Source organism: Parambassis ranga, chromosome 1 (genome assembly GCF_900634625.1).
Source record: "Parambassis ranga chromosome 1, fParRan2.1, whole genome shotgun sequence".
Classification (NCBI taxonomy): Eukaryota; Metazoa; Chordata; class Actinopteri; family Ambassidae; genus Parambassis; species Parambassis ranga.
Window position 1 is genome coordinate 2,975,198 of NC_041022.1, and position 13,840 is coordinate 2,989,037.

Below are 13,840 nucleotides of genomic sequence, written 5' to 3' on the forward strand. Positions count from 1 at the left end.
AAAGACGAAGGCAGGAGCCAAACTGCTGAGTTGCTGCAGTGTTTGAATGAACGGAGTGTCTGTCTGTGCTTCTCCACCTCTGTACCTTTGCAGAGGTCACAGCAGGGCAGGAACATCTTGTCTTTTCGTCTGAATGTCACACAGGTTCTTTCACAAAACCAAACCACCAGACTTTTCAGTGCCTAATGGAACTATTATCGCTACAGCAGGCTTTCAATTTTTTTTTTAATCGAACAGGCAGGCAGTGGAGGGAAGGATCGGGGTGGTGTGACGTTGTCTGTAAGAAGCTCAGTAAGAACTAGCTGAAGGGTCTTCTGAGTGAAAGGAGGCATCTGCACAAATCTAATCTTGAGGCAATGAAAGAAATTTCACTGGTCAGACTGAGAACTAAAAAAGTATGGTCAGAAATACCAGTGGAGGTTTACAGTTCGTTAAACAGAACAAGCACTTATTTCTTACATTTTCACTGAATGCATATTGAAAGTGGATCAATAAAAAACATTCTGAGCAGAAACAGATCTTCACACAGAGCAGGGTGGTGCTGGGGAGCTCCTTCTCCATCTTCTTGTTGCTAGTTTGTACACGGGTTACTGAGTAATGGGCCACATGGGGTTCTCCCAAGGCTGCAGGCGAGATAAAACTTTAAGCAAACGGCTGCATGTTGTCAGCAGCCTTCAGGCCCGGGAGCAGAGTCTGTGAAGTGGCTGTGGTCATCTTAAACTGAGAGATGGGACAACAGCAGTGTGGGGGCACACAGTGTTCTCAAGCGACATTAACTGCATGGATGCACAAAAAAGAGGGGGGGCGGGGCTTCAGGCTCCCCCCCCCCCCCCCCTTTAGTTCAAAGTGACAGAAACACTTTAGTGCACAATTTCATTTTTCCAGCTCGCTGCCCGCCCGCTCTCAGCAGCTCACACAGGAGATGTAGAGTGGCGAAGTGTAATGGAAGAGAAAAAAAAAAGACTTTTTAATTGTGCAGGAGATGATCCACCAGCTCAGCTCCTTCTGCTGCGCGGGGTGTCCCTCACCTCGCCCACGCACCCGTCCCAGCTGCATCCCTGCGTCGCGTGCACATAGGTGGTCTGAATGCATGATTCACAGACTGCACACAGGACAACAGGCCTGATCTCACCAGGGACGGTATTATTTGGAGAGGTGTTTTTATCACTTATCCACTGACTCATATCAAACTCCCATTCTGTGTGTGTGTCTGTGTGTGTGTGTGCGCTCTGAGTGCTCTATTATAGGGCCACCTGCTTCCTTTTAAATATCTCATCACTTCCTGCAAACATGCTCACACTCACATGCTGCATTATCTGTGTCCCGGAAAGAGAAAGTGTGTGTGTGTGTGTGTGTGTGTCCAATCACTGCAGCCCTCACAGCTCGGACACACCGCGCTGTCAAGGGCTCTGTGTGTGTGTGTGTGTTGCAGGATGCTCACATTAAGCCTCCACCAGCTCCTTCTGTCACGTCCATAAATAATGAATGCTGTAAAAATGAAGTAGCGTTTTTTGGTCGGCCTGCGTGTACGTTTGTGACTGTGCTGTTCTGCTGATGCTGGTGTGTGTGTGAGTGTGTGTGTGTGTGTAGGATTAGTCTACTAAATTAGTGTCAAATTAAAAAAAAAGGAATTCTGAGCAATTAAATTGTACCCTGATATCCCCTGTGGAAGAGAGAAGAAAGAATGCTGTCATGGTGATTTTCATGGTAATTTGCGAGATTACAATATGCTAATGTGATAATTACACTGGATGCTTGGCATTAATCAGCTTCTGCTGGCAATGTTGTCGTATTTGTTGTCAGGATTACTGCAGCACGCTTTCCTCCGAATTTTCTTTTCCACGTTAGTCTTAGGTTGACATAGAGAGGGGGCTTCAGAGACTTGGCTTTGTTTGTGATGTCTGCCTGTGTGAGCGGGTTGATATTTTCCTCATTACAGAGCCAGAAGAGGAATTATGTTACGAGGAGATTGGCACAGATCCATCCGTACAGCAACAAGCGCGCTCCCACTCACGCCTGCAAGCGCTTCAAAGAGGAATGAAATATGCATTTCATAGGAAAAAACACACACTCACACACACACCCCTCCACCCATGCCTCCATTAATTAAAACTATTCTTCTGTATTTTTAATATCATTATTTATTCATGCCTGTGCAGAGCTCCATATAGAGCAGAACTGTAAATACACATGTCTAACATCCAGATTTAAGCTTTTTTTCACAGCTAATGAGTTATTGGACTAGCAGCGAGCAGGAAGGCTGCACCGTGCACACAGCAGCACTGAGACATTACATAAATCCACACGCTTTCTGTGTTCTTTTATTAGCTTAAATCCGGAGTTGGTAATTGTGGAAAGATAAAAGCCATTCAAACATTCAGTGGGCGAGTCTCATCATAATATTTAAAAAATCGAACTTGACTACTCATGTTGGCATGAGTCAGGCTTACCGCTAACACAAGTTACCAGTACAGGGTTCAGTATTAGTGGTAGGTTCATCCTAGTTTTACTTTACACCGGACATGTGGAGGTAACCTGTCTGCGCCTGTTGTTCAGACTTTTGAATACGCTCTATAATCACACTGTGGTGATGACATCACAGCCAGATTGGCTAAAAAAAAAAGTCGTCACAGACAGTTAAGCTGTGAAACAAAGTATTAAAAACAATTAGCACACAATCGTGCATTGTGAGTTTTTTTGGTACATCATACAGAACACATATTATCATACATCTTGCTGCACTGATGTGAGGGGAGGACATGATGGGAGGCACATTGTTAGTCAGCGGTCACCCTCCAATTGTGGTTGAGCAGTCAGCTTGGCGGTCAGGATCACAGCAGCAGCAGCAGCTCTGGCTCAGGTGGTAGAGCGATTGTCCATTAAAAGTGAAATATTGGGCCCCCACCCTCGCTCCATGCTGACAGACACTAAACAAATAGTGGTTGTTGGATAAAATTACCAGCCAGAGATCGGGTCACAACTTGTTGTTGAATCTTTCAGAGCCTAGATTTGTTCCTGTCACGGTTCCTTTGTTTCTGCGTTTCCCTGGCAGCCTGTGGATCATTTGTTCTATTTGTTTCCTCGTCTCATCCTCTAATTGACTCGGCGAGCCCGCAGGGCGCAGAAAGACGAGCACGTCCCCTCAGTGCTCGCCTCAGGTACTGTGGGTTTACCTCAGCTTGCATCAGATGAGGAGCTGCGAGAAGTAGCTGCTCCGTTTTCTCACTGCGAGGACTCTTTGGATCTGAGTGCTTCGTGGGTTGGTTCTTTGATAGCAGTGAAGACATCAGAGTCTCTGCTGTGTTGTAGGGTGTCAAGTCTTTGGCAGATATCAAACCACGGTGCAGGTCAGACAAGTGGAGCGACACCACTGATCTCTTCTGATGGTGCCTTTAAGAACAAGGCGTTACCATAGTCACAGTTAAATAGAAACACAAGAATCTTTATTCAACTTGATTTTATCTTGTGTTTTCAAACTTCTGTCACAGATTTTCATTGATTACCGTGCTGTTGTTTTAACAGCTGGGATGGATTTCTTGAGCTTTTAGTGCTTTCTAACACTTGATGATTTTCTCACTCGCTCCTCCTCCTCAGCCTTCATGCTTGTAGTCCCAAAGTGTTTGCAAACACGGAAAGAGTTTTAGCACTCGAAGCGACGTTCTTCCGCTGCAGCAAACAGCTGCTCTGTGTCTGCGGCCCTTCAGAAGGTTTTACAGTAACAGTTTGTAATATTTACAGTCCACCTGTGCAAAGTGTGTATGTGCACACACACACACACACACACACACACAAATGTGGATGGCACGTTTACAACTCTGATACTGTGCCAAGAATTCTAACAGACAAATGCTCAGAAAACATAAACAATTATCCTGATTATATGGAAGATTAATGACGCATGGACTCATTAGTCGGTTATAGCAGCATTTCATAGTGTCTACATCAGCATATATGCAACAAAAGAAAGGTACTATGCGGCTGTTTATGTTGTTTTAGACTGAAGTACAGCGCAGTCTACATCTGGCTCAGGTCTAAACGCGAATCCCGCTAGTGACGTGATACTGATCGGTTCGTGGGGACAGTGTCTGGGTCTCGTACAGAAGCCGTATGTAAACAACCGCCGAACTACTACAGCTTTGCCCCGAGTTTATTTTCCATAGGGCTACAAAGGAATAAACTGCTTTTTGACCCAAAAAAAAACGAAAGAACGACCCACACGGGCCAAAAAAAACGCATAACGCATGCGTGCATGCAGTCCTACTGCAGCCTGAGCGGACTCTGAATATTACGAGGCGCCACCTAGTGGTTTGGAGGACAACAAACAAGCCGGGTTAAGCTGGATTGAGCGTGGACACGCATGTGTGATAACCAGATTTGAAAATAGGTCTGAATGTATCCAGTTTAAAGGTTATCTGGATTCAATCCTACTCTAGCTGGATTAACTTTCTCCAGTGTGAACGGGCCCCTTGACTCCCTTCAGATAACATATTCAATTACACAAATCAAAGCTGGAACTATTCAAAAGAAAAATAAAAAATGCTCCTGAATCTCTGAGATGATGATGGTGACTTGTGTGGTCATGTGGCTCTGTACGCCCTCCGCTATGAGTCCTGAGCATGGACGTCATCAGGTGACGTGATGTCATCTTTCTCTTAAAAATAGAGGCTCAGTAATTATTATTATAATGATGATGTCCCTGTTTTTCTTTTTATTAAAATTAGGCTGGGCTGCAGAATGAAAGAACAGAGCTGCTAACAGTCAGCTATGATAAAGGGAAGTCTTGGATTGCTGCCTCCATTAAGACCCACAGCTCATTAAAGTGCACTCAGTAAAAAAAACAAAAAAACAGAAGCCATATTGAAGTCCCAGCAAACAAATCAACAGTACAAGAGCACAATGAGCACATAAATAGTCAAGAGCTCCAGATATAATTAAAGTTTTACATCATACACAGGCCTCCTCCATTTCTCATGTTTGCTATTGACGGATATCATTCTGCTCTCATGGTAAGACAAGAGGCTTGTTTACCACCTGCTGAGAGGCCGAGCAGGAAGGACGTTTCCTCAGTGGAATCAATAAACCATCACATTATCATTCTGCATCTTTATTTTTGGTTTCTCCAAATGGCTGGAGAGAGAGCACCGCAGTCAAACCCTTCCCTCCGTTTCTGTGCAACAAAACAGAAAAATGATTTTTATTGCCCATCCCATGGCATCCATAACACAAACGAACGCCGTTTCCAGCATTTGTGAGATTTGTTTTCTTTGTTTACTCAACTTCACCTTTAAATCTTTAATGAGTTAAGTAATACAGAAGTCATAAAGGCGGCTCTGTGAAGTACAATGTGCAGCCAGTCACACAATGGACAGATTTCTGCCTCAAAGTTTGGAAAGAAGTTTCCAGTTCTTCCTGCCAACAGTGAGGAGCGCAGTGACAACAGTCAGAGCAGGCTGGTGTAGGTGGTAGCATGGTGCTAAAGCCTTCACCTGTTACTGCACAGACTGACACTTCACATGAGTTTTCTGCTTTGTTATTTTTCTCTCTCTCTTCTGAGTCACTTCTGTTCTCATGTTGTGAATTATCACGTTTTTTTCAATGCAGTCTGAAAGTTTTCCTCTGAACATTTATGTCTTATCCAGTCTCCAGCTCAGGTTTTCCATTTGTTACGACAGTCACTTCAGTTTCTAGCTGCTCTCACTTTTTGTACACTTCAGTGAGTTGTAGTCCAGTTTTAAGCCAATACACTACAGAGTTGGATTAACTTGATTCGGGGCGTTAATCTCGAGCAGATCCTGTCATGCTTTGTCAGACTGGATGGAAAGTTTGTGTAAACCGCTGCCTTCAGTTCTGTCCACAGACGTTCGGTGGGACTGTCGGCCATCTGCAGCCGAGCTTGTTGCATTGTGTCCCACACTCTTTGTACTGATTGAACCCCTCTCTGCAAGTGGGAGAGCCATTTGGTTAGCAAATCGTTGCATTGGAAGCAGACCAACAAATCCATCTGTGTTAAGACAGTATACTCACAGTCCTAACTCTACTTGTTCAAACTTTGTTTGAAGGCCTCTGCAGCCGTCTGCTGGTGTGGAGTGTTATTGCTGCTCATTCAGTTGTAGAATTATGTAGGTGACTGTTTTCAAGTGCAACTTTTTGGCCCTGACTCTGGCAAGAGGAGGAAATGTCATGTTGTTTCTCCTGAAGTTTGGACAGTCAGAGTAGTGTTTTCTCGCTGTGTTGTTTGCTTCAGACCCTTTTCTGGTGTCAGTCCGGGGTCAGGTGTCTGCACTCTGAAGCTGGTTTTCTTCAGTGACCTCATCTGGCCTCTTCACTTCCCCATGGCATGCTACTTCCACCACCCTGCCTTTCCTGTAGGGATTACACTAGATTAACAGGTGATGCACTGACTCTGAATGAACACCAGTAGAATTGCACAATTCTCTTCTGCCAGTTCAGTACCACAGCAAATAATTCAGTTTGTCATGGGTGGAGAAACAGAAGGAGAAAATAACCTTTTGCAAATGTCAGGTTGAGATTTGTTCGATAGAGTTTCAGAGTTTCTAAAACACGTAATTATTTTGACTTTGTTTGTTGTTAAGTGAGGAGGTCTGAATGCTCTGTGGACATATATGAAAAACCATCCAGCTCTGTTAAAGTGAGTCAGTTGTGTATTTTACCTGATGCTCTCTGGCTCTGCTGCGGTTTCTGACACACACACAAACACCGTCCACAAACAAGATTCACCTCCTCAAATTCAGCATGTCAGCTCGCCTCCTCCCTCCATCTCCCTGTCATTCATTTCCACTGAGAGCAGCTCCGGCTGTGGTTTGGTTAAATAAATCAGTGTTTTGCCCTCTGAAAGCCGGAGTCCTGCTGACAGCACTCCCTGCAGTTGTTGTAGCACTGAAATATGTCTGGTGGTCAGATGAGTGAGTAAAGAAATCTCTGTCCTGTTTGTGCTTCCCGTTCAGGTGGCCGCCATCAATCCCAGCCACCCACTTGCACAGATGCCGCTGCCGCCCTCCATGAAGAATTGCATCCAGCTGGCTGCCTGCGAGGCCAGCGAGCTGCTGCCCATGAACCCCGACCTTCCCGCTGACCTCTTCACCTCCTGCCTCACTACGCCCATCAAGATCGCTCTCCGATGGTAAGCCTCGAATTAGCTTTGAATGAAAAGTGATGCTGTAGTGGACTCGATGCAGATGATGGTACACTCAGCTTATGCATTGTGGATGGATTTTCTGCTGGACTATTTTTCCTCTACAGTAATCACACCACAAATCAAACATATTCCTTTTGACTGTGTGCCCGTCATTCATTTATCAGCGTAGCCTGTTAGCTGCCGGTGAGAGCATGGCATGGACGCTCTCAGGACACGACGATGTGTCCTGTGCAAAAAAAAAAAAACGAGCAAACATTTCTCTGAGCCGCTGTTCAGTATTCAGCTGTGATGAGAGGTATTCATCTATGATGAAAAATGTAGTGCGACATCATCCAAGGCAATGCTGGAATGATGATCCCCACAGAGAGCGCTGCTATGAAATAGGTGAAAGATATTCAGGCAAAATGAGTTCATTTGGGAGCCTCGGCTGATACAGTGGCCTGATGTAAATGCGCCGTGATGCATCATTCAGAGGGCTGCGCTGATGGAGCTTCCAGCTCCACCAAAGGATTGCTGGGGTTGCGTCAGTCAGACACAGCCAGCTGTGTGTGGGGGCGCTCTCGGTGTGTGTGGGGCTTGCACACCAAGGCAAAGGTGATTGCATCACCTCCGATCTCCTGTCAACAAACACACAGACATGTCACTCATATTCTTATTTATTACACTTACTTATTCCACTTCCTGTATTTCCTGACAGGACTTGAAAATTAGGCCACTGTAAGCAACAAGTATCAAACTCCACTCAAATGTGTCAGCTGCATCAAAAAACATCAGGCACTTAATTTGAAATCCCCCCAAAATGTGTGGCCAGCAGTCACATGACATGTTTGTCACATTTCTGCAGTTGATGAGTGTAAGGACTGCATGCAGGAATTACATCATTTACCCACCGACCCATTCATTATGGCCAGAAACTGTAACATGAAGAGGACTTGTCAAGATTTGGAGCTTTGCTGCTGAATGTGTGATGTAATATTCAGAAAATGTACATTTAAAAAAAAAAAAAAAAAAACATCAACCATTCAGAGGTTGATCTGCAGGCGTTCCACAGCTGGTGACTAGGTGACCATAGTTTTTTTTTGTGTCCAAGAGTTTAAATTGAGGCAACTGGACTCAAGGATTTTTTTCTTCAGTTCTGCTGTTCTGTGTTTTTGTGCTCAGGACCTTTGTGGGTGGATCTCGGAGGAATTCTGAATATGACTAAGATCCCTCTTGTTGCTTAATGTCAGTTAACGACCAGAAGCTGTGCCAGCGCCCTGTGTACGACTAAGACACCGTTCACACTGGGGAAATCAATCCGGCTAGAGCAGGATTCGGGCCGTATCTGGATATATCTGGATTGATTTCAATTTACCTCTCGGAGGTGGATCTAGCCGGATTGGCTTACATCTGGCTCAGGTCTAAACGCAAATCCTGCTAGCTTCCGGTTCACAGGGACAGTGTCCGGGTCGCGTACAAAAGCCGTATGTAAACAACCGTCAAACTACGACAGCTTTGCCCCGAGTTTATTTTCCACAGCGCTACAAAGGAATAAACGACACGGGACGAAAAAAACACGACGCATGCGGCACACACCGCGGCCTGAACGGACTCTATATATTACCACCTAGTGGTTTGGAGGACTGCAAACAAGCCGGATTAAGCTGGATTGAGTGCGGACATGCGTGTGTGATAGCAAGATTTGAAAATAGGTCTGAACGTATCCAGTTTAAAGACTATCCAGATACAATCCTACTCTAGCAGGATTAACTTTCTCCAGTGTGAATGGGGCCTGAATGTATCCAGCTTAAAGGCTATCTGGATTCAATCCTACTCTAGCTGGATTGACTTTCTCCAGTGTGAACAGGGCCTAACTGTTTCCTAGGATCAGTAACAATTGTGTGAAAAGTGTTGCACATACTGATTTAATATCATTAAAATCAATTAGCACTGACTTAAGGCATGAAAAAACATCCAGAAACTGGTAGCAGAGAGAAAAAGAAAGTCATTTCTTGCTGGATTAATGTGAGTAAAGAAGCGTCTCATCACATGTTGTCTGTAAAATGCAGGTGAGCACCTCCTCCACACACCTGCCCTGATACTGTCTCTCTCTGCTGCATTCAGACGCTCTTTGGTGCCATAAATCAGCTCTTACCTGCTCTGTCTTTTGCATTTTAATGACTGAATTCACTTTGCACAAACTAAAAGTCATCGGGATGATTTTCCCACCTGAAATCGGAAACTTTTCTTAAAGTGTGTAAGTGTGGATGACAGCTTGCCTTCAGGAGTGTCCTGCAGTTAGCCGAATGTTTCTTCTCTGCCATAAATGTGAAAGGCTTTGGTTCCTCCTGCTCTGCTCTGAATCCATGTCCTGCCACGACCTTCAGCATAATGAGCTCTCAGCGTTATGCCATTAATATTGATATCTCTCACCAACACCTCTTTCTGAGGACAAGTTGCTAAAAGGCAGAGGGATAATATTGACAGAACTCTTCCTTAATACCCTCTGCTCTGCCTCTCAAAATGGATGGAGGCGACTTTTGGTGCTGATCCAGTTCATTAAAGACTCTGAGGTCAAGCTTCTGCGAACAAATTAATGAATTTAGATGTTGTAATGATGAATCGGGGGAATTATGAAGTTAGCTCAGCAGAACCAATCACTGAATATCTGTCACGTGACTGTTGGTCACACGTGAGTCATTCATGGCTTCCTGGTTAAAATTCTTTTATATATACACACACACATATATATATATATATATATATATATATATATATATATATATATATATATATACATATATATAAATATATACACACACACACACTACTAAAATAGTGTATTGTGCATTGTCTTGTTTTTGTTCTGCTTATCTTATCGAGACATATTGAATGTGTTTTTAAAAGATCAAAACTTTGAGTGTTGCATTCAAGAACTTTCGAAAAAGTTGAGTCTCATGATTCTGTCTTCAAAAAACAAAAAGTTTAATCTGTTTTTTTCTAACTGGCGCCTCAGAGTGCTGCCAGCGCTGCTTCTTTCTGCAGTGAATATGGCTCAAATTCCTGATCAGAATTTTGACTCATATTTTGAATAATGTAAGAAGCTACATTAGAACACAGCTGGATTGTTGAGGTTATAACGCTGCATACAGTATGGTTATATGTGTGTGTTAATTACTTGGTGCTGGTGGTCGCTTGTTAATCCAGATGATCGTGGATCTCCCACGCCTTCAAGACACACACACACGCACACTTGCCTCCTGTTTAGCACTCGTCACACAGACGGTCTTTAACCTCGTGGCTAGTTGGAAGAACATGACTAATTCCAGACATGGTATTCTGCAGTCATGCACTGTCCTCCTGCCAGCTTTGGGAGAGAATACCAATCTGATAGGGAATAGTCTCAAAGACTCCAGATTAAACACGCTGTACAGCTGTGGCCTGCTCTCCAGCCGACACACACACCTGAAAGTGTGTGCACGCTGCAGCTTCCTCCCTCTTTGTGCTCATTTTGCATTTAGCTTTTTATTTTCTAAAGAAAGACGAGCTGTCTCCGCTTTAATTGCACACAGCCTGAGAAGCGAGGGAAAACGAGGAGGGGATCGGGTGGAGTTTGGCAGGGTTGGCGTAGGCGGATGGAGGGATTCGCTGATGCGCTGGCTTACCTTTGCTTTAAAACTTTAATGAGATGCATTGAGGGATGGATGATGGGGTTTACACAGGGAGAGGGAGTGTGAGGCGGGGAGAGTGAGTGCATGTGTACCTTTCATTGCTCAGCTGAGCAGAAAATCATTACTGATGGAGCGCCATCTTCAAGGGATTTCCCTGCTGTTGTGATGGATGGAGAGGAATGGAGGAAATGTGCATCTGAAAATAGAGAAGGAGGGAAAGTGTAGGAAGAGAGGAGACGAACAACATGATGAAATAAAAGCTCATGGTATCAAAGTTTTAGTCATGTAAGGAGACGAGCTGCTCAGGTCTGCAGCGTTGTCGAGTCATTTAGTCCAGAGGACGTTTGTGTTCATCTAAATTCTACAGAAAACCTTCAAACAGTGCTCACAGTGTCAACTGTCATCTTTGTTGTTACCTAACAAATAATCAGGTCAAATCCAGTGCCATAGTAATTTAGTCCTTAATGTATTTCCAGAACATCCTCACCAGGAGAATGTAAAAGGGTGCCAGAAAATAATATAGGTACGACTTCCCAGGTGAGAGGTTGAAGCAAAGATACAGCTACTGACTCCTCCAGCTCGTTCAGTGGACTCTTGGCAGCCCTTATGGTGGATGGATGGATGGATGGATGGATGGTGGATGGATGGTTGGATGGGTGGATGGATGGGTGGGTGGATGGTTGGATGGATGGATGGATGGTTGGATGGATGGTTGGATGGGTGGATGGATGGGTGGGTGGATGGTTGGATGGATGGATGGGTGGATGGATGGATGGATGGATGGATGGGTGGATGGATGGATGGATGGATGGATGGGATGGATGGATGGATGGTGGATGGATGGTTGGATGCATGGTTGGATGGATGGATGGATGGATGGTGTAATCTGGTGAGATTATAATCCAGAGGTTTCTGAAGAAAAGGAGCAGCCTCGCTTCTTTTCCTGGCGCTTCATGCCTTGATGTGTGTCAGTTCTAAACAGGATTACTGTGTACTGTAGAGGTGTGCGTGCTCCTGTAATGGTTTAGCATGCCTTGTGTAACAGCACCATCACTGGCACGCCTGTGAATCATTATGCATTATGCATATCCAGGCTTGTTGGGCTTTGACAGGTGTGACGTGACTTCAGGTACGGTCTCATTATCCTCATGTATGTGCTGCTGCGTGCAGGAACACAGATGGGATTTTAATGGAAACATACACCTTTGATTCCTTTCTTTCAGCTGCCTCAACCCTGACATCTATTTCAAGCTTCTTCTTTTTTTAATAACTGAAATGTATAACTGCTGACATGCTCGTCTCCCCTCCCCTCTGCTGCCTCTTGATGTAGGGTTCAGAGGAAACGGTTACATAACGCTGCATATGCATTACCCGTTCGTGGAGTCCTTAGTGGATGTAAGGAAACGCAGCTGGGTTTACCTCAGGAAACCCAGGCATACGCAGCGTGTTTGAATCCTGACAGCGTACTGACGGTGTGCTCTTGTGAAGGCTCATCTGAGGTCACCCCGAAGCTTTTCTGTTTCTCAGCCTCACATACGATCAGGGACCACAGAGGTCCCAGAGTGACTGCACGTCCGCTGGCTTATACATTATACAACTTATATGTTATGTCAAAGGCATCAGTATTAAGATATAAGTTCTTTTCCTAATTTAAACAGATGATTCTGATGCTGCTGTTTGTTTAAATGGCAGGACATTATTTGATATTTGTGCTAAAACCTTAATTTATATTTATTCTTACTGCTCTGACCGCTGACAGGGAAAGAGACTAAACCAGAGGGTTCCTGCACTAAAACAAGTCCCACTGTCTGACTTCCTGTATGGAGAAATAAACGTAAAGCTTATTTCTGCTGTAAAGTCGTGCTCTCTGGGGATTGCCTCACTTCTCTAAATGCCCCCCAGAGGCTGCAGGCAGTACTGCAGTCATTTACACTTCCCCATGGTCTCCATCTCTGAACCCTGGAGGCTGCCACTTGTTTCAAATCCATAAAGAATATGATACTCAGATTGTTTTATGGCTTTTTCCTTTAAAAAGACAAATTGTTCTTTTGATTCTCTGTATAAACTCTTCCTCACTTGATTCTCAGCTTGTATGTTAAATCATGATGACTGCATTCATACAGCGTACATGCGTACTGTCGCTCAAAGACAGAGATGCAGAGTGGGTTTGAGATCAGCCGGCATATAACTGATAGAGCCGGTGACTCAGGATTGGGGGGGGGGGGGGTGATTGAAGCGGTAATGAGCTGTGGAAGACAGCTGGCTCAGCGGAGACCGGTGGAAGACTCTCCACCCTTCTCCTCCTCCACCCACCCTCCCTCTCCCTGGGAGCTGTACTGCCGCTTCCACCTCACACCAGATCCACTTCATTTCCCTCCTCTAAGTTTAATATGTACATGCCCCCCTCCCTGCACTCAGCGCCCACACACTCTCTCTCTCTCTCTCTCTCTCTCTCTCTCTCTCTTATTCAGCAATCCAATTAAAGTTTGTCCACCTTGCTCACTGCTGGTAATAATCCTTCAATTTCCTCTTCATCGCTGCCCCCCAGACCTGCTCTTCCTCAGTCAACTCATCTGCTCATCACAGATGAAGGTGGAGGACATAGTTGTTGGTGCATCCCAAACTTCCACTTTATTTTGCAGTGTAGATTTTTTTAAAATCTTGAAATAAGTGACTGTGTGGCATCCATTAAATTTAATTACAGGTTCGTCAGTTCGGTCATCTTTTCACTGTGTTCACACATTTTACAGTGTGTTTTCCCCACACCCTTCTGTTAGCCTGCGCCACACAGTGATGTTTCCCACTCCGGCTTCTCAGTGGGGGGTGGGTGGGAGAGCTGCACTAACCCATGCTGCTGTAGTGACTTTGAATCTGGACCGATCACAGCCAGCCTCTGCCCCCCCCCCCCAGCTGGACTCTGCTGGAGCTTACAGTTTGTTTTTGGTGCTGATTTTCTGTCATTTGTTTCTAAGTAAAAATCCGGAGTTTATAAAATATGCAGAGTTTGTTCTCTCAACAATCCAACAATAAACTG

The 13,840-nt window shown here is 44.7% G+C and overlaps 1 protein-coding gene across 7 annotated transcripts in view; it reads left to right on the forward strand.

Moving 5' to 3' along the window:
- The window catches only part of rptor (regulatory associated protein of MTOR, complex 1), a 132,729-nt gene that overhangs the window by 53,318 nt on the left and 65,571 nt on the right, over window positions 1–13,840 (forward strand). For all 7 annotated transcript variants that reach the window (XM_028405798.1, XM_028406044.1, XM_028405960.1 and 4 more), the window contains exon 7: window positions 6,966–7,141. In XM_028405798.1, coding sequence (XP_028261599.1) covers window positions 6,966–7,141 — 176 coding nt within the window. The remainder of the gene's footprint in view (window positions 1–6,965; window positions 7,142–13,840) is intronic.